Source organism: Oxyura jamaicensis, chromosome 8, assembly GCF_011077185.1.
Source record: "Oxyura jamaicensis isolate SHBP4307 breed ruddy duck chromosome 8, BPBGC_Ojam_1.0, whole genome shotgun sequence".
NCBI lineage: Eukaryota > Metazoa > Chordata > Aves > Anseriformes > Anatidae > Oxyura > Oxyura jamaicensis.
In genome coordinates, this window is record NC_048900.1 from 32,035,164 (window position 1) to 32,059,586 (window position 24,423).

At 37.7% G+C, this 24,423-nt stretch overlaps 2 protein-coding genes, 1 long non-coding RNA gene and 2 other non-coding genes across 7 annotated transcripts in view; 4 read left to right on the forward strand and 1 right to left on the reverse strand.

Annotated features, from left to right (window-relative positions):
• The first annotated feature begins 155 nt into the window (after positions 1-155).
• RABGGTB (Rab geranylgeranyltransferase subunit beta) lies at positions 156-12,329 on the forward strand. Of its 3 annotated transcripts, XM_035333068.1 has the most exons (9): positions 163-278; positions 840-947; positions 1,969-2,166; positions 5,046-5,151; positions 6,488-6,540; positions 6,662-6,772; positions 7,110-7,235; positions 7,982-8,131; positions 10,213-12,329. In XM_035333068.1, exons 1-9 carry the CDS (start codon positions 276-278, stop codon positions 10,351-10,353), a joined length of 996 nt encoding a protein of 331 aa, XP_035188959.1. In that variant the 5' UTR covers positions 163-275; the 3' UTR covers positions 10,354-12,329. The 3 variants fall into 3 exon arrangements, with proteins under 3 accessions (XP_035188961.1, XP_035188959.1, XP_035188960.1); XM_035333070.1 differs by lacking the exon at positions 10,213-12,329 and having other exon boundaries at positions 156-278; positions 8,016-8,131; XM_035333069.1 differs by lacking the exon at positions 163-278 and having other exon boundaries at positions 837-947; positions 1,946-2,166.
• On the reverse strand, positions 676-17,178 carry LOC118170653. Its single transcript, XR_004752823.1, has 3 exons — positions 17,168-17,178; positions 1,912-1,915; positions 676-812 (listed from the first exon to the last, which is right to left on the reverse strand). It is a non-coding gene; the product is annotated as an uncharacterized LOC118170653 (long non-coding RNA).
• On the forward strand, positions 1,109-1,189 carry LOC118171155. Its single transcript, XR_004753074.1, has one exon. It is a non-coding gene; the product is annotated as a small nucleolar RNA SNORD45 (small nucleolar RNA).
• On the forward strand, positions 3,155-3,239 carry LOC118171154. The gene has a single exon (XR_004753073.1). It is a non-coding gene; the product is annotated as a small nucleolar RNA SNORD45 (small nucleolar RNA).
• MSH4 (mutS homolog 4) overlaps positions 13,885-24,423 on the forward strand; it is a 32,789-nt gene continuing 22,250 nt past the window's right edge. Inside the window, exons 1-5 of the mRNA XM_035333071.1 lie at positions 13,885-14,346; positions 16,517-16,678; positions 19,636-19,799; positions 22,583-22,690; positions 23,788-23,903. Coding sequence (XP_035188962.1) covers positions 13,899-14,346; positions 16,517-16,678; positions 19,636-19,799; positions 22,583-22,690; positions 23,788-23,903 — 998 coding nt within the window. The 5' untranslated portion in view covers positions 13,885-13,898. The remainder of the gene's footprint in view (positions 14,347-16,516; positions 16,679-19,635; positions 19,800-22,582; positions 22,691-23,787; positions 23,904-24,423) is intronic.

The window sequence follows — 24,423 nt, forward strand, 5'->3', positions numbered from 1 at the left end:
CCGCCGGCCCGACGCGGGTCCTCGCCGCGGCCCTGATGCCCGCCACAGGGACGGGAACGGCCGCGCTAGGCTGGGGTAGCTGAGGGTCGCCGCGCGTCCGGCCGCACAGGCGGCAGCGCCCTCCCGTACCCCTGGCGCGGCCTCGGCCCGGGCGCGCGGGGCAGCTGGCGCATGGCCCGGCCGGCAGCGCGCGGCCAGCTATAGCGGGGCCTTGCCGGGCCCTACTTGATGCCCCGCCCCGCCGCACAGAGCCCTTTCCGGCGCGGGCGGCGAGGATGGTGGGTGTCGGGCTCGGCGCGGCGGCGAGCGGGCCCGGTCCCAGGCTCTGGTTGAGGGTGGCGGCGCCCATGGGGTGGCGCGCGCGGTTTTCTGGCAGCGCCTCCGCTCGGCGGGCCGCGGGGCCGGCGCGGGCGAGTGGTCTTGCGGGCTTCGGGGCCAGTGCTTTTGGCACTCGCCGCTCCGAGTCCAGGGGTGTTGCGGGCTGGGGAGCGCGCCTGGCGCCCGCCCGAGGCGGGCCCGGCGATGGCAGGACGCCGAACGCGGCAGGGCTGCCCCGGGCGGCGGCCCGGAGCTGAGGGGTCTCGGGGCCTGCGTCGGGCTTGGGGATTGCGTTAGGGGCGCGGCGCCCTTCCGGTGCGTGGTGAAGGGCTTGTTTTGCTCGTTGAGTTTATCACTGGTAAACTGACTGATTTTCTTAGTGTTATTGAAAAAATCCTGTTAGCCCCCTTCCCCCTAGGAATGATTTAGCCAGACGGAGAACTGACAGAAGTGAGATGGAATCGACCCCATGTTCAAAGTACACAAAGAAGTATCTCTTGCTTTGTTGGTATTTTCTAAAGGGGACACCGCAGAAGGATGTTGTAATAAAACCTGATGCCCCGTGCACGTTACTTTGGGAGAAACATGCAGACTACATAGCTTCGTATGGGACAAAGAAAGATGATTATGTAGGTATCAATTTGTTTTAGCACAGTTGTGGTTTTATTAACAGTAGCAATTAGCCTTATTTACTTGTTTTGAGTATGGATTAAATGTGTATTCACATGCTAATTGTTTGTTGCCCTGCAATCCAAAGTGCAGAAGGAAAAATGCTTTATTGATTTTCCCAGGTCTGTGATGAGTTTTGGCATGTATTATCTGAGCACACGTGAAGATTATCAATTTAGCTCTAGAATTACTCTGAGACCTTGGAAATAAACTACCTGTTGCTCCTTCTTCCATTAGAATGCACAAGGAGTATATGTATATTTACATGTGTCTGCTTCATAGGAATGTGTACTGAGTCTTACCACAGCACAGCTTTGTGCTTACTGGGCTTGATAAACTCTTCAACTAGCATCAGTTTTGTAGGTGTAGGTCATTGAATGCAACCCACAGCAGTTGGATTCCATTTAGTGAAAAATGTCAGTAACTGCATAAGTCTGGGAGAATGAAAGGTTACAATTATCTTTACTGTCCACAAAATATCTGAACATTGTTCCTGTAGTTAAACATGCTAGCTTAAAGAATTGCACAAAAAAAAAATGCTTACAGGTAGTACATGTGATGTAACCAATGTTTAGGGAAAAAAATCAATTTCTAGTGAAACTTCAGGTTGTGGAACTTGTCAGGGAGTCTCATTAAATGATATATTTATTATTTTTGGGACTTGGTGGTGATTTGAGTGGTAGCATGGATGCCAAGATAATAAAGGATGATCTGAAGTGAACAGGTGGCTTACTACTTATATGTGTTTAACTTGGCATTTAGCTTGATGGCCCTAAACTAGAAAATACAGGGAAGGAGGAGAATGAAGTATATGCACAAACATACCTAATATAGAGAGTATGGAGGCTTAATACATACAAAGTTTTTTATAGGTTGGAAAATATTTGGCATTTTATAAACTGTAGATGTTAAATGTATTTTCACTGCTCTATTCTGATGATGTACTTACCTGATTAAGAACTAAAATAAAACACTTCTTAGGAGTACTGTATGTCGGAGTATTTGAGGATGAGTGGTGTTTACTGGGGGCTGACAGCCATGGATCTCATGGGACAGCTGCACCGAATGAACAAAGAAGAAATTCTACATTTCATCAAATCTTGTCAACATGACTGTGGTGGAATAAGTGCCAGCATAGGTCATGATCCTCATCTGCTGTATACCCTGAGTGCTGTCCAGGTAAAAGTAACAGGGTAACTGTAGAAACAACCATTTGTAATTAATGATTTTGATGATTGCAGATTTAAGAGCCAGGTACTATTGGATATTAATAGCAAAAACTATTTCAGTTCCACTATTTAAAAAAAGTCTAATGGATAAAATTTTAGGATTTAGCTGTGTCGCTTCTATAAAAAATTGTCAGATTTGATGATGTTGTGATGGTAATGTTCATTTACTGGTGACTTTGCATTCTTGAAAAATTTTGTAACAGTCATCTTGAAATATTTCTTAGCTATAATTTTTGCTGAAATTATGTATATAATTAATTTTGGATTTTATAAGCTCTTATTAGAGTATATTGAGGTGTGAAAGATGTGTGTGGCCAGAGTAATTATATATATATACGTACACACGCTCAAAAGCTTGTCTCTTACTGTTGCGTGTATACATATATACATGTATAATACTTATGTACAGTTACTAGATAATACAAAAATAGGTAATATTACACAAATAATGTAGTTTACATACAGGTGTATAGCTAGCGTGTTTACATTTTAGTACTATGCAAATGACACGTTATAGTAGCCAGTTCTCACTGTGTTCTTCAAATCTGCTTTTTTCTGTATAGCTAAAATGTCATAGTCTGCTACACGTTTTATTTGACATGTGCTCCTTCCCTGAGGAAAAAAAAAAAGCTATTCTCAATCTTTTTTCACCATAGCAGTCTCCATTGTAGATTTAATTTCTCACCATCTAGTCTTTTCCTTCTTATGCAAGCTGCGGTGGAAAATAGTATGTAGAGGTTCAAACGCTTTTAAATAATTGCTGGTTTGCTTGTGCAATATATCTCTAGTCCAGTCTCAGGGAATAAATATTTCCATAGTGTTACAAATAAGTTAACACTATTTACATTATTAAAACATCCTGCTTTAAGAAGAAAGTGTTTTGGGTTCTATGGTGTTTGATTTGAAACCCCTAGGTAGGGCAGAAGAATGTGTTCTTGGGTCAGTGATGATTGTTGGCATGTATTATCTGATCTAAACGTGATGTTTATCACCACTTTAGCTCTAGAATTACTCTGAGACCCAGGAAACTAGAGTTTCTTTAGGCTACGGCCTTTGAGCTTTTCCAAACTCTCCAATCAAATTCCTTTGACAAAGCCTAATAAAATAGGGCTACTAAGATGGTGAAGGGCCTGGAGGGGAAGATGTATGAGGAGCGGCTGAGGTCACTAGGCCTGTTCCTCCTGGAAAGGCTGAGGAGAGACCTCATCACAGCCTACAGCTTCCTCACCAGGGGGAGTGGAGGGGCAGGCACTGATCTATTTTCGTTAGTCACCAGTGATAGGACCCAAGGGAATGGTGTCAGGCTGTGACAGGGGAGGTTCAGGCTGGATGTCAGGAAGAGACTCTTCCCTGGAGGGTTGTTGCACGGTGGAACGGCCTCCCCAGAGATGTAGTCACGGCACCAAGCCTTTTGGTTTGGTTTAAGAAGCATTTGGACTGTGCTCAGTCACATGGTCTGAATTTTTGGGTAGACCTGTGTGGTGCCAGGAGTTGGACTCAATGATCCTTATGGGTCCCTTCCAACTCTGTATATTCTATGATTCCACAAAAATATATGGAGAAGGGGGGTATGTTTTGAGGTTGTTTACATTTGTGTTAGAGAAGTATAGTTATTAGATTAATACCTAATATTACTAGAAGGTATTCTGATAATGCACCTCTGGACATGAAGAGTTGAAAATTGCAAATATCTCGTTTAAAGTTTTTACACATAACCAGCGTGTCGCAACGAGCATGCATATTCTCAATTCACAAACACTGTTTATTGCCATCTGCGTATCCAGAATATTTAAAGGGTCACACCATGTCTTCCTTTGATCACAATTAACAATAATGTGTTCAGATTTCCTTTTTAGGGAGCATGCTAGGGTATTAGATTTTCTGATGAAGTTGCATGGTGTTTTGTGTTTTTCCTGCATTTCTGTAATTATTTTTAAGCTAAATAGTAGCTAGCAATTGGAAGACTCCAGCAAAGTCTAGGTATTCATAGTTGGTATTTTTCAGGATTGACATAGTGTTTATTAGTTTCAGTTGTTCTTCCTAAATCCAATTGTTTTTTGTTATGCTATTTATAATAAATTCTTAATTACTCTTTACAAATTATGCAAGTTGTGAGTAAAAACATGCAGCCATCTGGGGCTCAAACACAGTATTGTTGCTTCCAGATGACATTTTGTAATAGTTTACTGGCTCAAATAGATGCTAGCTCAGAGATCGTTGTATTCCCTGGTATGACCTTTATTTTTCCTCCACAATATTCATTGTGCAGTTTGTGTCTATTCATATTGTTCATATTTTTATTGAACTGTTACAACTTGCTATTATATTTAAAATTTAAATGTAAGATTTCTTAAAAAAAGACAAAACCAAGCTAACTATTTGAAACTAATCTGTGCTAGCAGGCTTTGTCTGTACGTGATATTACTGGCTGTTTAAATTGCATATATACAAATAGCAGCATTACACAAACTGCATGTTTAGAAGCCTAGGGTGTTATCTCATCACAGATTTCACCTATAATCAAATAAATCTGCTGTTTTACATAATGCTAACACAAATAAATAAACCTGGTTATGCTTTAAAAGGGTGAGCTGGAAGTTAGAAAGTTACAAAGCATGGAGTTCAGCTTGAATTGTCTATATTTTCATTTCAGAAGCTTTTCGCTAGTGATAGGTGAACTGCAGAGAATCAAGTCTAATTTTAATAAATCGTAGCAAATACTATTCATAATCAGTTATTTTGTCTCTTACAAGTCCAGAAACTATTTTTAATAAACAAGTTTGAAAAACCTTTGATTCTCTTTGATTTTTACTGTGGCTTTCTTTCCAGATTCTTATCTTATATGACAGTCTCCATGTTGTTGATGTAAATAAAATTGTAGAATATATACAGAACCTGCAAAAAGAAGATGGATCATTTGCTGGAGACAAATGGGGTAATTTTTGGATGTTTAAAATTAAGCAACTGGGTTGACATGTGTAAGTCTATGAACTTAAGTGTCCTTGGATGGTGTTTTTGCTTGAACACTTATTTCCTGAGTTATGAAAGAGGAGGTTTTGTGAAGAATATCTTGTTTTATTAATTTCTGAAGGATTTTACACTTGAGTTTCATTCCTATTTTTAAAATAAATTGTCCAGCTGTTAAAGTAGAAAACCTTTGGGCACTTCTAACTGAATGTACTTTCATACATCAGATACACCGTTCCCTAAGGAATATTTTTTTATGCTTGCTATTTCATAACTCACTGTTATGACCTTTATCTGTGCAGGCTATATTTTTCACTACATGGGAATGAGGAAAAAAGCCTGCTTTTGTTCTCATCAGCTTCTGTTAATAGTGATTCTTGTTTCTGTACATAAGTTACTTATGAACAAAGATGGTAACTTTTAAGCTGTAGCGTATTTAGTCACTACAAAAATACTTATTTCCATGGAAAGCTTAAGCTGTAATAATTGGTTGCGTATCATTTGTTACTGTTCTAGTAAAATTCATTAGTTAATATCACAGTAGTATATCTGCTACTGTAAAGTTAGGTGTTATGCTCTGTGTTAAAACCTATTGTAGTTTGCTGCCTCCTTTTGGTTAAAGCACTGGATCAAATGTGCTGAGTGCACAGTGGGTTTGTTCATAAAATGCAGTTACAACTGAAGAAGTGTGATACCTGATGTAGTACAGAACCGTGGGTTCGTTTCATTAGTTTGTAGATTATTTTTTAAGGAGGAAAATCCTGTATCAGTTTGACCCAAAAAAGTATTTGTAAAGCATTTGTTAAGTGTTTTTGCCTGGATTATGTTTTAAGTATTGACTTAAAATACTAATTTTCCACTGTGTGTTTTAGGAGAGTTACATTATTATGGATTTTCTCAGCAATAGGTGTGACTTTTTGGTTTTACTTCCAGGTGTAAGTATGTTAAAGAAAACTTGAAGTTCTAGTCACTTTTGACCTAATAACAAAAATGGTGCCTACTTATGCCTAAGGATCAGAGAGCATGAAATGTTGAAGGCAGATCAAGAGTTGTCCTGTTTTTTTTTTTTTCTTTGTAGGGCAGCAGATAATTTGCTGTTCTATGCAGTAAACAGATCATTTGACTTGTAACATGCACTTTGTAAATTGAGGAAATAATCATGGGTTGTAAAAGGAAAGAGTATGGGGACATTTTGGTTGATCTGTGTTGCTGTTTGCACATTTGTTCCATATTTTCAATGGTGATTTTAAAAGTACTGTTGTTAGCCATAAAAATAATTGTCATTATGAAATTCTGTATTTTAGGAGAAATAGATACAAGGTTCTCGTTCTGTGCTGCAGCAACTCTTGCACTTCTGGTAAGCCCTAAATCATCACATGAACAAGTACAATGTTTTATTATTGGTATATAGCTGAAGCTTCCGTTGTTGGTCATCCTGGCTGAACATACAATGTATTAGTCGCCTTTGTGACTTGCAGGGAAAACTGGATACTATTGATGTGGGGAAAGCAGTAGAATTTGTTTTGTCCTGTATGAACTTCGATGGAGGATTTGGCTGTAGACCGGGTTCTGAGTCACATGCGGGACAGGTGAGTTTTATTTCACATGGAAGTGTTTTAAATTAGTAAGCATCACATAGTACCTGTGTTTGTTTTTTGACATCTCATTTTTTTATCGATGCCAATTGATGAACCTTTGTTTCCCAAATGTCCACTCCTAGTCCCTTAGTTAAATTAAATGAACAAATATGAGAAGCTAGGTTTTCCTTAATGAAAAAGTAGAACTTTTCTAAAAGGTGAAATGTGCTTATTTTATGTCATGTTTGTGTCACATTTGCAGGAATATATACTTCAAGATCTTCTTGCATTTAGTCTGTTAAAGTGTTCAGTTTTTAAATATACAAAACACTTATGTCTGTAATTTTAGATCTATTGTTGCACAGGATTTCTGGCTATTACGGACCAGTTGCATCAAATAAATGCTGACTTGTTGGGTTGGTGGCTTTGTGAACGTCAGTTACCTTCTGGAGGTCTCAATGGACGACCAGAGAAGGTATTAGGTGGCTTCCTCTGTTTGTTCAAGGCTTAATTGAGAGTGTTTTTCTAAAGCTGATGGCTTTCTGGGAAATGTCATGATTTTTTATGAAATGCTTTGTAAACTCCTCAAAGGATTCAATCCTTCATTTTGATTCTCCTTTTTGTCAGTAGCGCTTGTGCACTCCTTCATTATTTATAGTTTAGGAGCCTCAGTTTAGGAAAGTATGCATTAAAGTATGTCTTACTGACCACTGCTACCAGTGTCCTATTAAATCAGGGTTTGGGTATTTTATGACTGGGAGTAATACCTTCTGTAGGATTTGTACAAAAGTGCTCTACTGGATGTTAAGCCTGGGTATAATTGTGTTTCCTGTCACAGTAAGAAATGGTGTAACCGGGAGTAATCTCCACTGGCAAAGAGACACCCCACCCCCACCCCCCCACAAAAAAAAAAGAGAGGAAAAAAAATGGTTGATAGGAAGCTTGTTCTTGGTTATGAAAAAGATGCTGTGGATTTTTAGCCTCTCCCACACAAGGTGAATATTGCTTCACAATCACATTCTTGTGCTTTCTTGGAAAGGCAAAGAAATTATGTAAAAAGAGACTGCATTGAGTAGCTTGCTTCTCATACACCCAAAGAAATTCTTAAGTGTTTCTATACAAGGTTGTTATGAGAGCACAGCTAGGAGTTTGCAGAATCACCAAAAAAGGCAACATCAAGTTTAAAACAAAATTGAATAATACTGTTTCTCTGTTTGTCAGTTACCTGATGTATGCTATTCATGGTGGGTTCTAGCATCTCTGAAGATGATTGGTAGGCTACATTGGATTGACAGAGAGAAACTGCGCTGCTTTATTTTGGCTTGCCAGGATGAGGAGACTGGAGGATTTGCTGACAGACCAGGAGATATGGTAAATAATCCTCAGTTAATTGAAGTTTATTTAATAGAAATTTTAAACTTAATTATGCTTCATGTTTGAATGTAACTTGTCATCCAGATTTCTGCATTTTGCAGAGCTGCAGCAAATGCTGCAGTTGGGAAAGAATAAGGTAGTTTCTTTAGAAGACTTGCATGGGGAGCGCATGATATTTTTATATTGCACTTGCTCTAGAGTATCACTCACTGAAGTCAGCTGCTGTTCCCATAGCATATACCGCACTGTCTCACAAGACCACTTAGAAGATCTTGCTAAAAATACTGACTTCTGTTTTTTTAAACAATTTGCAAGCATCTAGAGACCACAAGTTAAGTAGTCTTCAAATCTCTTGATGCTTTTGCCTGATCCATGTAAGTCAATGCTCAGGATCGCTAAATGCCACCAAATAAGTCTTCTCACTGGCATTGTTCTAAGAGAGGAAGAAACTTTGATAACGTTACAAAGAGGCTGCTGGTACGGATTTTTTCCTTTTCTCTGACCTAGTACTCTCTCCTGAAATAGCAATTGTGTTTTAGCTAGTCTGTTTTCTATGGTTTCAAGTAGAGATTGTATAGGTAAAATGGCAATCAGAGACAATATCTTCAGTGTCAAATAAAATTTATGAGATTGTAGTGCAACTAATCTAGAACACTTGGCTGCTTATTTGTAAAAGGTTGGGGAAAATCTTAGCTATTTTTATTACAGCTGTCAATGCTTTTCCTCCACAAATGCATTAACATGGTTAACAGTCGATGATCTTGGAGGTCATTTTCAAACTAAATGATTCTAAGAACTGGAGTAGCTTTGTTTCTTTATGAGCTGATAAACCCTTCCAAACCTGGAGGGGAGAAATCTCTTAACTCTGGTCTGTCATTTGGAAAATGTTTTGGTATTGTTAACATTGAAAGGCTTTTGTATGTCTAAGGAACTCACAGAAAGACTCTTCAGAATGCTCCAAGAAAAGCTTGGTACTTAGTCTTAATGCTTTTGCGGCCTTGAGATTAAACTTATTTCTGATGTGCTAAAAGAACAAATTCGCAGAGCCTTTCTTCTGTATCTAGTGCTGTCACCTTTGTTTTTGGGGGGTATTACTAGTCTTCTTTATTATTTTACCAGTCTTTTTTGCCCATAACTTGTTGAAATATGGACACTTCCATAAAAATGTCAATGTGTACAGGTTTTGGCATTGCCCCTGGAGGAATTACTTTCTGATAGATCTTTTTTTTTAAATTAGTTCTAAATTGTAGTCTTGTAATTCAACGTTATGATTGTATTTCAGATTTTGAACCACTTGTCATCTTAAGTTCCAAGCAACCAGTTCTTGGTAACTTAATGTAGTGGTTGCACTTAACTAGCTTTTATTATAATTCAGCAGGTTATCCTGTTTGTATTTTGCTTTTAAAAAAATGCAGGAAGGAACAGAGGATGACAGCAGTAGCTGTACTTCTTAGGAATACAGTCTGTTCATAAATAGGTTGAATTTGTCATTTAATTTCCAAACTTATCAGTTGGAAATAAGTGCCCTTCTGGGCCTGCCCATCTGTACAAGGAAAGTCTCTTACCTGTCCTCAAGTGTACATTATGTACTTTTTTTTTCTTAGCCCCATCTATAATGTTGGGAAGAAACAAATAAGCATATATGTCTGTGCTTTGGCCATACCTGTAAAGTGGTTGCAAAACAACCGAGGAACAAGGCTTGTTATGCTAGTGTAGTTTCAACCTTTTAGGCTGTCGTGCAGTTGGGGCTCATGTTTGTGGCTGTAACATGATAACCTAGCTCAGTTTACTGCAGTGTAGAACCTTTGCAAGAAGATCTAGAAGTTCCACCAATACAAACAGAATGTATGGTGCACCATATATCACAGGTAATTTTGGATTTGATTTCATAAAATGGCCAATTAACTCCACTGGCAGGATGCTTATGCCATGAGACTGAATAGTCTGCTGCATTTATGTGATAATGCATGCTCTTGGGGAAACTTCATACAGTGAAGGAATACTTTGATATCAAATACCTGGTGCACTCTTCTTTTGCCTTCCTTGTTTTTTCTTTTCACTTTTCTCTCTCCTCCCAGGTGGATCCATTTCATACTTTATTTGGAATTGCTGGACTATCCTTACTAGGAGAAGAACAAATTAAGGCTGTCAATCCTGTCTTCTGTATGCCAGATGATGTCCTACGAAGAATAAATGTACAGCCTGAGCTTGTGAGCTAAGCCTTACAGAAACAGAAGGTTGATGATGCCCTGTTGTTTTGGTTTTACTGATTGGAAGTTATCTCTGAAGCTTGTTAGCATATTCTTCGAGATGTGTTTACATTACTGTAGTAAAGCAGTAGCTTTACTGTGAGCTTTGTCACTTTGTAAACTGTATCAGAACAGGCCTGTTCTAATAATCTGAGTATAACATGTTCTTTGGTTGTATATAAGAGATGTAGAAACCTTTCTAATGTTTATTTAAATATATGGGCCTTGGGAGTTTGTATTTGAATAATCAAGTCAAAGCAATAGTTTAGTTTAATTTCTTCTGTTCCTGCAATATCAACCATGGTAGTATGTCTTTCCATAAGCATATTTTGATGGTGGATCACACAAAGCACTTTAAATGAATATGGGGAAAACCCCTTCTTAAGCCATGTACGTAATGCCACACACATGTATTTTATTCTGCCTGTTAATGCTTGCTATCACTTTTATGTACTGAGATACAAGCTTTTACTTCTGATAGTAATTGATACCAGTGAAAACAACAACAAAAAGTTCTATTAAATAAAAACATTTTCAGTTATTGATAGATGAAGTCCCTTTAGGCAAAACTTCACCAATAGTTGAAATGGAAGATACCTTGAGTGTACATATATTGAAAATTGCTAACATCAATCATTCTAGGGAAAGTCTTTAGAGGACAGTGACTTGCAGCTGAATATAATGCTGTTCCTAAATTTGTTGCTGTTGGATTGAAATTCTGCTTTTGTAGATTTTGAAACAACACTTTATTGTGGTGTAATTGAGAATAAAATTAGCCATGGGAAACATTTCTCTGAAGGATAAAGTCCTTATTGTCTTTGCAGAAACCTGTTACTTTACATCTACCACACAGTAAAAGGTAGTTGTGTAGGAGAAGTCTTTGATAATCTCTATCTATTCTTAAGGGAGGTCTAAAGCTGGTTCAACAGTTTTAAAACCAAGTGATTAGTTTTATCCAGCCTATTCAAGTTAATAGAGAGTAAGACAGAACAGAAATAAACAATAACTTGGTAGACCTCTACTTGTACGGAAGTTCAAAGAGAATGAGTGTAAATGTTCACATACAATTGTTTTAAACCTTTGTTTCTCCACAATCCTTTAGATGAGGCTTAAAAACAAAACAGAAGCACTTCACTTTTACCTGTCCAGTTTCCTGATGAATTATTTAGTCAAAGGCTGGAATTTCTTCTTTCAAGGTTTGAAAAAAGTCATGGTAGGCTTTTTGTTGAGTGCAAGGGAATAAGAGCACTCATCTTTATTTGTGAAGTCAAATAGAAGCTTTAAAAATCACATTCCAGGTTACCTTTGCAAGTGCCACTTGTTTATCAAAGTGGTCACTCTTCAGTAGATAGGAATTTGCTACTTTCTCCCATGATGTATAAACACAATAGAATTATCTTCAGAATTTCTAGTCTAGTATAGACTGAGGCACCCTGGGAATTACTGTGTGGGTGATACTGCATGACAGTGTAGAACGTGAGGTTGAAATCCTATTAATGTTGGAATTATTCTCTGAAGGAGATGTGGTCAACTTCATTTGTTAAATCAGCTGTAATTCTTGAATCTCCTTACACAGATTACAGATTAAAGAAGATTGCATGTACACAAACTAAAAACTTAATTTCCTTCAATTTTTTTACCTCTTTTTAAAAATACTCAGTATGTGGAAAGAGTCATCGCTTTTTTGTGTGCAAACAATAACTTTTTTTTGCTTAAAAAAAAGTGTATTGTGGAAAAAATAACTTGCCCAGTGTGCAATGTTAAAAAGACTTAAATATCTGATTTTGGTACAGAGTACATTGTTACACATCTACCTCTGTTTTGTTAAATGTATTTCTTGACTTGTCTGAGCTTATGTACTCACAAACACTGCAATAATTAATTTGCTGTTCTCAGTCTTCAGTTGCAGGTTCTTTATTAAAGGCTTTTAGAAATTTGCACTTCCATAACATTTTTTTCTGTTTCTTTATGTGCAAAGGTCCTGATGTACCTTCATACTTAGTCTTCAGTACTGTGGTGTAGCTACCAATCCTAGCAATTATTTTTGGAGATGCTGCATGAGAATTTCAAAAAGAATAGTGAATAACTTAGCTATAAAAATTTGTCTCTAGATCTGTTTATTAAAATAATATCTGGGGAGTAAGAGTCACGGTCAAGTCCAGAGATGGTAGTTTCTAAAGGTGCCACTTTTTGCTTATGCAAAATCAGCATTGATTTGTGACCGTGGTGGGGGGAGCATACACATTGCTTTTGTTTCTGCTTTTCTTGCCATGCACTTGGAATTCTGTTTGAGAGGAGACGGTCTGCCTAATGCTTGCTTCTGGAGCCTGAATGTGGATGGAAAGTTTAGTGTAGGACTTAAGATGGGCAGCAGCTGGAATTGTGGACTGTGCTGTAATCCTTTGCATTGAAACTTAAATTTCTGATGCTTGAATTTTTTAAGCTGTGGCTGACTGATGCTGAGAGCACACACCTGTCTGGGGCAGTGCTCTTCAGGTGTCAGCAGAGGAGCAGCCACTGCTTGCAGTCACTGTATGATATGCAAATATAACCGTTAGTTGGGATCTTTTGATACCTAAATCTGAAGGGGGACTATTTTTGAAATTCCTGCTAAAATGGTCTCTAAATGTCCAGTCTGGTGAGGAAAGAATGAGGGAGAAACAATGCTTAAATGCTCTAGTGCTGGTGTAAAAAGTGTAGCAACTTCTTTCCTCCATTCCCCACCATCACCCCCATTCCTCTACCATCCTTTCCCCCCGCATTCCTCTGCCATACCTTTATTGGCTGTATTTATTTTATTTTTAATGAACGCTGATGTATGCCCAGCAACTAGACTTAAAACTGTGCAGCATACAGCTCTACTAGAGCTCTACCAGTGACAGCCCCTCTGCAGATTTCTCTTGAATGTAGTGTTAGCGTAGCAGACACATAACCACAACGTGATTATATGAAGGTGCTTTATTCGGTGCTGGAAGCCAGGGGCAGGCGCCCAAATCTGGCTTCAAGTCCCATTACATCCCAATTGCTATTAAAAATCTGGCTTCAAGTCCCGTTACATCCCGATCACTATTAATATCCTAAAAGTTACATATTCATTAGTATTCATTAATATTCACAACAGCCTCGCTTCGTATGCTAATTATCTCTCCTCCCATTCACACATGCGTGGTGCTCTCTGGTGGTCGTCCAGATGCAGTAAGGAGTCATCCTCAGGGTTAAACTTTTCACCTCTTCTCCTTGGTGCATGCTCCTTTTCAGTTCTTGACTTTAATTAGTTCTTGGCTTCAGTCCTGACCCACCTTATCCATCTTATCTTCCTAACAAGGCTCACGTTGTTCCTGTTCTATCTCTCAAGGCCCGTCTTGTCTCTGTTCCATCCTTCTATCATTTATTTATGCTTTCCTTTATTATATACACGATAATATTTGGCTATGAATCTCCCATCCCATTACCAAGAATTGTTTCTTAACCCTAACAGCAGGAGCCCTGACTCTGTCACGCGGCAGGGACCATATATGCCCCGCCGCCGTCCTGGAGCGAGCGGCCTCGGGGGTTGGGAGATGTACGCATGCGCAGGTGGGCCGCACCTGTCGGCAGCCTTTGACGCCATTTTGGGAGAGTGTGGTGGCCGCGGGTTGGTCTTTGTCACGGAGCCTCCTCCTACGGTGCCTGATCCAGGTGGCGCGGCGATGTCAAGAGGAGGCAGTGAGACGAATACGTATGGGCGGGCCGTCGTCTCGGCCGCATCGGGGTCCTATACGGGCCGCTGCTCTTCCACGTCAGGGTTGGGCGGACGAGTGGAAGACCCGCCCCGCTATACTCTGGGCCTGTTGCAGACGCCGTGCAGCGCGGCGGACAGCACTGGCGACTTGTCCAGCGGCGGCGCGAGGCCAGGTGGCTCCAGTGGGGCGGGCCTTGCTGCTAGTAGTAGCAGGGTGAAGCTGCCGGTTCCCGGGAGAGGAGGTGGGGTGCGGTGCGGTGCGGCGTTACCATCTCTGTCTGGGTCTTTATCCCTATTCTGTTTTCTGTTGTTTCATCTTTTTGCCCTCTTGAGTCCAGCTTCGGAAGACCCTGTATGATAATTAGGTAAGAAGGTGCAGTACTGTCACTTTATCTTACCCGACCTCTTCTTTGTTCAGCCGTCAGAAGAACAGAGGTGTTCCTCACCCTTCTTTAAATAAACATTATTTTTTGCCTGACTTATTTGATATTAGTTCCTGAGGTCTATTCTGGGCCAATTTAAGCGGTTTGAATGTCACCACAGTGGTTGCTTTTACTAGGGGCCTGCCAGAACCAGATTCAGTTGGTTACATTTTTTTTTTTTTTTCCCCTTTTCTTTTTTTGGCCTAGCCTTTGGAATTGGTAGAAGTGGTGTTATCCTTCACGTGCTCTTAAGAACGTTGTGGTCCTACAATGTTATGCTGGCATTTGTTTTCCTTTAGATAAAGCTGCTTTTACACCATTTAGCTCACTCTCTCTGGGGACAACCCCCCTGAACAGCTGCTGCATACTGTACATGTATGCATCAAACATTTTATAAGACTTCATTCTACTATCTGTCGTGGCAGGCTGGAAAAAATGTCTTTTTCCTTCAGTAGAACTACTTAAAAAGAATGGGGCATTTACTGAATTGCATTTTGAACATATATCTCTGTTACCTGTAAATTGGGTTGAAGGCAGCACTTGGGTTTTTAGTAGTTGGTACATGATTGGTGCTGAATCCAAAATGGGTGGGGGGGGGGGGAACACTTGTAATGCTAATTTGAGTAGAGCGTAACTTATTTATTGGATATTTTTTAAAAAATATTTATGGGTGGTTTGGATCCTCTGGTCTTTAGAATTACTGTTTTCACCACATTATGCCAGGTTCAGTATACTCAAAATAACAGCTTTTCTGCTGAATGTCAGTGAACTTCTGCCAAGATCTGAGCGTATGATAATTTCAAAAATCATCTGTATGCATTGTGATGCAGATTTCTCTGCTTGTTAAAAATAAAATTACAGTCTGATTTAATACTGTTTGTTTTCAGATGTATCACAGTGACAGTTTTGTAAGATTTCTTGCAAATAAACATGGTAATGTAAATATTTTTGTACCAATCATAAAATGTCACATAGTTTATGGTTCATTTAACAAAAATTGGTAAGTACTTTGTCTTCTAAATAAATTTTAATGTAATAGAACAGAAATATTTGGGTTTGTATGCCTCTTAATACCTGGAATTTTTAAGTGGAAAAACTCTTACTTTATATACATACATAAAGTTAGATAAATATAAATATATTTAATCTTAAATAGAAATTGTGCGTGTTAGATTACCAATGTAATGTTGTATTTACTCATCTCAAGAAAACTGGAGATAAGTAAGATACCTTTACTAATTTACTGAAATTAAAGAGTGATTTGAGAAAAAGATATATTGCAGGATTTTAAAAGTATAGGTCAATCTTAAGATACATCTGTAGAAGAAACTGCAGATAACAAACATAACTCAGGTTACCATATGAGTTCTGAGGGTTGAACTCCATAAATTCAGAGGGAGATAAATTCAAATGGAGGAAATTTTGAGCATGGTTATTTATTTTCTTTTACTGTCCTCTCTTAAAAGGAATGTTCAGCTTTAAAAAAAAAAATAAAAAAATCTTATTATGACCTTTTTGAACATTCGAATTTTCATAAACGCAATTGTGTAGTTTCAAATAGAGATTTAAAAACTGATGGGCAAATGGGAGATAGTGTTGAATATTACAGCATTCTTTCATAAATCTAGAACTCAGAATTTGAAATTATGCATTGTAAAATGACTTCTATTACATAGTTTCAGTTCAGCAATGTAAACAGATTTTTGTTGCTACTGCAAGTAAAGTTATTGTGGGAAATAATTGTGTCAATACCAGCTGGTTTCAAAATAAACTAATTTTTATTTCATTGCATACTGTAGAGAGCTTTTATAGAAAGTTATTCAGGTGTATTGTTTGGTTATCTTCTAGTAAGAAATATGAAGTTTTCTAAAGTGTGCATGTATTCTGAATAAAAACTGACACAAATCTTTTTTTTTTTTTTTTTTAAGTTAACTGATAGGCAGTGTAATGTGTCTGCTCTCAAAGTTTTTTTTTTTTTCTTTCTCCTCAGAATCTTATCTTGGTGACAAAAGTTCTTGTGCAGAAAATGGCAGCATGTTGAATTTCACAAGTTCTTCTGCGCAAGGCCTGAATAGCACGTATATAGGAAAATTACCCCTTTCTACTAGTAGATCTGTTTGCAGAAGCCGTACCCCTCATATGGGATATTCAGGTAAAACTGACAGCTCTTAAAGGAAGTAGTTCAAGGTGTATCTCTAACACCTTATTAAACATGCTTTATTTTTTAATACAATTATGGTGAGATACGTGAAGATTTTAAAAACACAAAGCATATATTTATTTTTTTTGTGTTACAGAAAGTGTACAACATACCATGAAGTAAGTCTTGAGTTTCTTCATGCAAGTTCTGTGCATTTTACATTGACATCTCCAATAGTATAGAACATTAGATCTTTAAATGAACGCTTGACACAGTAGCTCATGGGGTGGATGTTTTGCAGTGCTTATGAAGAATCATCTTACAGGGTAATGGTGCATTGTGTCATGGTGTATTTATCTGGTAGTGCTGAAGTAATGGTATTCGAAGTTAGTCCTTTCGGTCTAAGCTTTGTCCGTTCAATTACTAATGATCTTAAAGTTATTTAATGGTAACTCTGTAAACTAGTTACTTAAAAAAATGAATTTTCAAACATCCATCTACTTCTGCTAAGACTGCAAATTGAGTCTCCACTCACAACTGAATTGAATTATTTCATTGCGCAATTGAAGTAACGTGAAGTTTGTCACTTCCTTCAGCTGTTGTGAATCCTTTTTTTTTGGTGACTACTCCAAGAATTGGAGACCAGAGTGACTATGACTCTGAAACCCATAGAGCAGATTTCTCTTTCATCTTTATGCGGCTTAACAATTAAACAAAACGATATATTCAGTCTCCTTTTATTATGCAAATGTGTGTGCGTATATGTTTGCATGTGTGTGTCTATACAATTGTTTATATTTGCTGTGTTGTATATGAAACTCTTGACCAATCTTTCATTAATCTGTACTGGAGAAAGTGTATCTAAAATAGCACATTTTAAAGAACATTGGTCACTGCATTTTTTTTTAAGTGTCACAAACTAGCCATCTTCCAAATAAAATTTTTGTAGACACTGTACTTAATTTAGAAGCTATAATCATCATTGCCTTAGTTGCCATTAAGAGTAATAACTGTGATGGGGGAAATCATGGATTGTCCTGGGTAGGACGTTCAGTATAACAATTACGTTTTTGGTAAGCCTCAAGTGAAAATTTACAAGAATGCTGTTGCTGACATCTTGTGGTCTACAGAACATAGGTAGATGAAGGATGAAGGCTCAGCTGTGTGCAGCATAAAAGATTTTTAATTTTCTTACTAATGCTCAGGTGGCAGCTAGTTGCAGATCAGCCTTTTAATTGTCAGTTCCTAGATAAACTCTGATTCTGCTTGCTTTTTGAGATTCCATGTAGGATTAGTTTTGGTTCTTGGGGTACAAATTGAGTACACCTAGCAGAAAATGGCAGGTTTGGTATATTATGCCTTCTCAGCAGAACCATTCTGTTCTGAGAATACTTATATTCCATTGTTTTTTGAGAGCTAATTCTGTGAAGAACAGAGGAAGGTAATGGTGGAAAAGAATGTAAATGATTACCATGAAGCAGATGGAGATTATTAGTGTTTCAGATCAATCAATATGTACATAGTATCAAAATCCGATACTGTTTAGGTGTTTTTATATAATTCCTCGTATATGGAAGTATCTTTCTTATTTTGCATATGTTAGACTTAGTGGATATTTAATAATTGCATCTCTTCTGAACATCTAAATGTATTCATGAGGGATTAGTATGTAAATAATCTGTTCAACTCAGCTATGGTAAGGTTTAGTTTGTCATCTATCTAAAAGTTAAGAAGCTTGAGATCACGAAGCACCTGCTTTTTATGGAGTGGTAATTATTGTAGTGTTGATCAGCAAGTTACACTTCAGCATTTAAAAATTTGTTTCAGTTTCTTATTAACTGCTTCGGTGAAACGAATAATTGCTCTCTGCATTTGGTCTTAAAAGAAATTCACATTTTTTAAAAAAAGGTATAGCTACCTTATTTCTTCGGCATCTATTTTCTCATACGAATAACGTAGTCTCACAGTGGTTGAAAATATTGGAACAAAATGCTAGTAGCTTCTCCAGTGAAATTTGGAAGAGTATAAAACCATTTTGCAAATGGGGAACAAAATTAGTGGAGGTGCTAAGAGAAGCACTGTATTTGTATTTTTGGTCTTTCATAGATTAAAAGAAATGCAGTACACCAGAGAAAAAGGGCATAACCCCTGTTAGTTAAATCTCTTAGGGAGTGCTGTAACTTGACACGTAACAGCAGTGCTTCTCAAGTAATGGAGCTTGATATGGTACTGGGAGTCTCACTATTAGCTAAGACGTATTGTTGCACAAAGGGAAATCAGGGAAGAAGTGGCAGAAGAAATGAGCATCAGCTCGTTTTGTCTGACTACCTCCCAATCCTTACTGCAGATAACACCTCATCTCTGAAACTATACTTACTGCCTCGCTTTTTGGGCTTCAGGGACAAAAATATTAGTGCTAGAAGATAGAGTTGCATTAGTGTTTTTAATCAGTGCTATTTAAAGTTCAGTACAGTATGAGGAGTTGTGGGAGCAGTGAGATGAAAGAATGTGTTGAAATAAGCAACAAGACAAGAGGAAACGGCCTCAAGTTGAACCAGGGGAGGTTTAGGTTGGATATTAGGAAAATTTTCTTCACTGAAAGGGTTGTGTGACATTGGAGCAGGCTGCCCAGTGAAGTAGTTGTCACTATCTTTGGAGGTATTCAAAAGATGTGTAGATTCTATGCGGTGCTTAGGGACGTGGTTTAGCGGTAGACTTGACAGTGCTAGGTTAAATGGCTGGACTTGATCTTAGAGGTCTTTTCCAAGGTCAATGATTCCATGATTCTATGAAGTTTGGCTCCAGTCAACTATACTTCATTAAACCGTAGTTGATCACAAAGTAGCTTCACAACCTTGTTTCAGTGTTCTAGTTCAGTCACAGCTCGCTCAAGCTTGGAATGTTGAAATATGATTCTATGAGTCTAAAGAAGTAGGTTATAACTAACAATATATACAACTGTTTTACAGTTACATCCTCATCTGCGGTCTCTGCTCATACCGCTGCATCAGTTATTGTAGCTGTAGTAGAAGGAAGAGGCCTTGCCAGAGGTGAAGTAGGAATGGCCAGTATTGACTTAAAAAATCCTGAGGTGATATTATCACAATTTGCAGACAATACAACTTATGCCAAGGTACTGTTGCATACTTAATTTTTGTATATCTTACAAGTTGACTACTTTGGATTGCTTGCTTAAAAAAGCTTATGAACAATCAGAAATGAAACGTAGTTTTTAGAATAAATTTCTCAAAAGGAAAAGTAACAAGTTTTAGAAAATTTGCAATATTTAGCATGTCTCAAGGGCTACTGTTTTCTTTAATATGCCTCTGATTTTAGATAAACATGAGAGAACATTTTCCAAAGGAAAAAAAAAAGTCCTTCCATAAAGAGTAGTGTGTTCGAACTGTGTGAGAGTGAGTTGCCTTGTATTGAAGAGCATTGGGGAATTCATGGTAATAAAACTTGCAATTATATTTTTCATTAGGCAGAGTATCTCTGAAAGCAGAACTGCACAAGCGTGACAGGCATTTTTAGGTTGACCATAGGGTTGTCTTTGTATGGTTGCATGAATGTTCCTTCTCAGTTGGTTCCAAATTAAATATGCTGTTCACAAGCAAGTGTTCTGTCTACCAGTACTACATACCCTATATTAATTTAGAAAGTGATTTCTGATTTATGCAACACCAGTATTAATAAAACCACTTCCTTAAAAGTTTTGTTGTAGTTTTACATGCTAGAAAACAATGTAGCTAGTAGTGTATAATATTCAGACTAATAAAAACTAAAACATATTAGTAGCATAAGTAGGTATGGCTCAGAACATAAACAACTGAAATCTATTTGCAAAAATGTATTATAACAAATCAGGCTTTTTTTTTGACCATTAGTCTTTTAAATGTTATTCTGGTCTTAACACACATCATTACATATTGAATCTGGCAATTATGTAAATACTTCCATTATACATGGTACTAAAATTCAAAGTGACATGCAGTTTGAAAATGTAGGTGCATGAGAAAGATTTAGATATTCAGATGATAATGCAGCAACTTAAATAATTCACTTAAGAATTTGAAATATCTCTAATTGAAGACCTATTTGCTTGGACCTAGAAAAAGTCATATGTAATTGCAATAATCATAGAATCACAGAACTTCCTGAGTTGGAAGGTACCCACAAAGATCATCCTGGCTCCATAAAGGAACACCCAAATGCCAGACCTTGTGTCTGAGAGTGTTGTCCAAACACTTGAATTCTGGCAGGCTCATTGCTGTGACTGCTTCCCTGGGGAGCCTGTTCCAGTACCCAGCCACCCTCTCAGTGAAGAACACTTTCCTAACACTCATCCAGAACCTCCTCTGTCACAGCTCCATGCCATTCCCTTGGCCCCTGTCGCTGTCCCCAGAGAACAGAGATCATCTCGTGCCCCTCTGTTCCCCTTGTGAGGTAGCTGTAGGCTGCCATGAGGCCTCCCCTCAAGCTCTTCTCCAGGCTGAACAGACCAAGCTACCTCAGCCACTCATACATCTTGCCCTCAGACTGTTCACCATCTTCACAGCCCTCCTTTGGACACTCTAATAGTTTTACATCCTTCTTGTATTGAGGAACACAGTACTTGAGGTGAGGCTGCACCAGCACAGAGTAGAACAGGACAAGAACTCTCCTTGACCAGCTAGCAATGCATGCTTGATGCAGCCCAGGATATACTTTGTCCTTTTGGCTGCCAGGGCATGCTGTTGGTTCATACTTACCTGGCCATCAACCAGGACCCCCAGATCCCTTTGTATGGGGCTGCTCTCCAGCCTCTCATCCCCCAGAGAATGATAAAGACTACAGTTCTATGAGGAAGCTAGGTTATCTGTATGGGAATTGTTTACTACTTTTAAAAAAGTTATTTTCATAAAGATGACAGTTATTTCTAAGAGTAAAAGGCTTTTTTTTTTGTAGTGAGCTGTAGCTGTGTTTATAGTTCAAAGTCTCTCCTGTTTCACTATGAGGGTTAAGAACTGTATAGTGTCCAGAATTCTAGCTGCACAAACACGCAGTCTCTCTCTGTTTCTCTCTCTGTGCCCGAGTTTACTTCTGATTTTGTCCTGAATTTAGTGATAAAATATAATTACTTCTCTTAAGCCTTTCATATGCCGTCTTACATTCTGATTACGCGATTCTCTTCTGTGTTATTTGGACTTGTAAAGCACTTAAAATACATGCTTTTTTTTTTTTTTCACGTTTCTCCCTTGAGAACTTGTGGATAATTATATAAATGAATCTGACAGACATGCTTAATGATGTTTTTTCTTTATTTATTTACTAACAAATACAAGAACATGTAGTATACTTTAAATCTCTACAGCAGGTATGTATCATATTAAAATGAAAGTTTATTTACATACAGGCATTTTGAGCTATATTGAAAGAGATAAAGGCGAGACTGAGAGAATATGAGGAGGTTAGAACAAAGCTGAAAACAAGTCTTAATGAAAAGATTAATGTTCAGACCCATTGCATTTCTTTGACTTCCAGAGCGCCATTAACTTTTTATCTGTAAAGGCAGAAAGCCATCAGCTGTTGAAAATAAGGTCCTTCTCCCATCACAGCCATGGAACGGAGTTTGAGATACTTATCTCTTGCTTTGAACACTCTTTTTGTATATTTTTGTGTTCAAGTAACGGGAGAGAGAACCTCTAATTTTTTAAAATATAGTTTTATGTATATTTTTGTATATCTATAAATACAGATATATTTAGCTTATTAATGTAGAAGTTAGTAGAAAGTTCAGTAATTACTTACAGACTGGAACTGTGATTTTATAATAAAACAATTCTATAATACTTTATTGCTGATACATTATAGTGTAGAACTGTTTCAGATTATATATGGATTTTTATTGAATTATTTGGATTTTTTCTTTTTCAGGTTATTACTAAACTCAAGATTTTAACACCACTGGAAATAATAATGCCAAACACTGTTTGTGATGCAGGGAACACAAAATTGCTTGGTCTGATAACAGAACATTTCAAGGTAGCTGGTAAATTTTATTCCATGTTTTAGAGCTCTTGTTAATCTTTTATATGATTGTTGAGTTCAGTCTTGCAAAACTTCTGAAGCCTTAAATGCAGTCAGATTTTGCATGTTTTCTATTGATTTCTGACTTTTTTTTTTTTTAACCGTGGTAAAGAATTACCCAAACGCAGCTCCTGCACTGCTAGTTCTTCTAATCCTGAGAATTACAGAGAATGTATTACTGATTAAAGCAGAAAATTTTGAAGTTGCGTCATTGAAGTAATTTTAACAATACCAAACATAGGAAGGATTCAGAGATGAAAAAACCAAACATTTTCCTTTCCTCCTATTTTGTTAGTATTTACTTGATAAATAGATGGGCAAATACATCACTGAATAGGAAGAAGAGTACTCACAGGGTGAGAAAGGGTGAGATGAATTAGTATATGTATTTTATGAGTATTAAAACCTCAGAACTTTAAAAGCTTTATTGTGTTTCTACTTGACTTATTTCCATGTCTACGCTGTTGATAGCTTCCTCACATAAGACCTACTTACTGACTTCCCTCCTCTTTTTCTTGCGTAAATCATTCACAAGTTACGCACGTGGTTACATTAGTCTGTATGTCTTTATTTCCTGTTAACCAGTGAAGGGTTGATAACGATCCCTCGGGCTTAGACCTTAGAAAGTGAAAACTACGATTTCAGTGTCAGCATCAATGCAAGTACGAAAATAATTCTTCCCTAGAAGTCATTTATTCAATCCAGGGTTAAACTCAAAGGTTGAGTAGCTAGTATTTGAGAGGAAAAGTAGTATCCAAGAGAAACGCTGTTAATTTTTTCAGAATTGGGAGTAAGAGCCTTTTTATCTGTACTAAATAAATGAGAAAGATCGATGAGTGACAGTAGTGTGACTTGCATAGGGAATATGTAAGCAGACATGATAAGACTTCTGTGACTTGCCTTCTGCTAGTAAACCACACCAAATACTTCTGTAAAGACAGATTGCTGAAACCAGTTGATATATTTTCATGGAAACACATAACCCTAGAAAAACAGAGAAGGCTATCTGATGAAAAATTAGCTTTTCAACTTTTTCCCCCCCATCTTTACAGAATGTGACTTTTACTACTGTCCAAAGAAAATACTTCAATGAAACAAAGGGTTTGGAATATATAGAACAATTGTGTGCATCTGAATTCAGCACCATTTTCATGGAGGTTCAGTCAAAGTATGTATAAATAAGGAAAAAACATACTGTGTCCAGATAAGTTTTTAACAGCTTTTTACAGATCTGTAGCTTGTTGCATTCTTGAAAGTTAGGAGGTCTTAACAGAGCTGTTTATTTTACCTTCCAGTATTTCTGATGTATCCAGAAACTTAAATAAAAAGACTTCTTTGAACTTTCACAACCTTCTATTTTTCCCTTTTCATTCTCTCCTTAACACCTATGATTGCATTTCTTGTTGACCTCAGCAAGTATTTTCCTTGTAGCAGCCATTTTCAGTAATGATACTTTGTGCTGAGTCTTCATTTGAAGTCTTGTGTAACTGCTAAACTATGTATGTGCACAATGCCAGTTATATAATATGGGTTATTAACTGTATGGTGACTCAAACATTCATGAATACTTGATTTACATGCTTGTATGTGCACTTTATATGGATAAGTACATACTTAAAATATATTGCCTTTTCAGTGCTCTCAATGCCAGTAGTTGTAAAATAGAAGTGTAAATGTGATTTCTACAG

What these genes read in the sequence shown, in the direction of transcription:
- RABGGTB (XM_035333068.1), top strand. An exon ending in ATTTGCTGGAGACAAATGGG is followed by an intron (nt 5,152 to 6,487) that starts GTAATTTTTGGA and finishes TCTGTATTTTAG; the next exon opens with GAGAAATAGATACAAGGTTC. An exon ending in CTGAGTCACATGCGGGACAG is followed by an intron (nt 6,773 to 7,109) that starts GTGAGTTTTATT and finishes CTGTAATTTTAG; the next exon opens with ATCTATTGTTGCACAGGATT.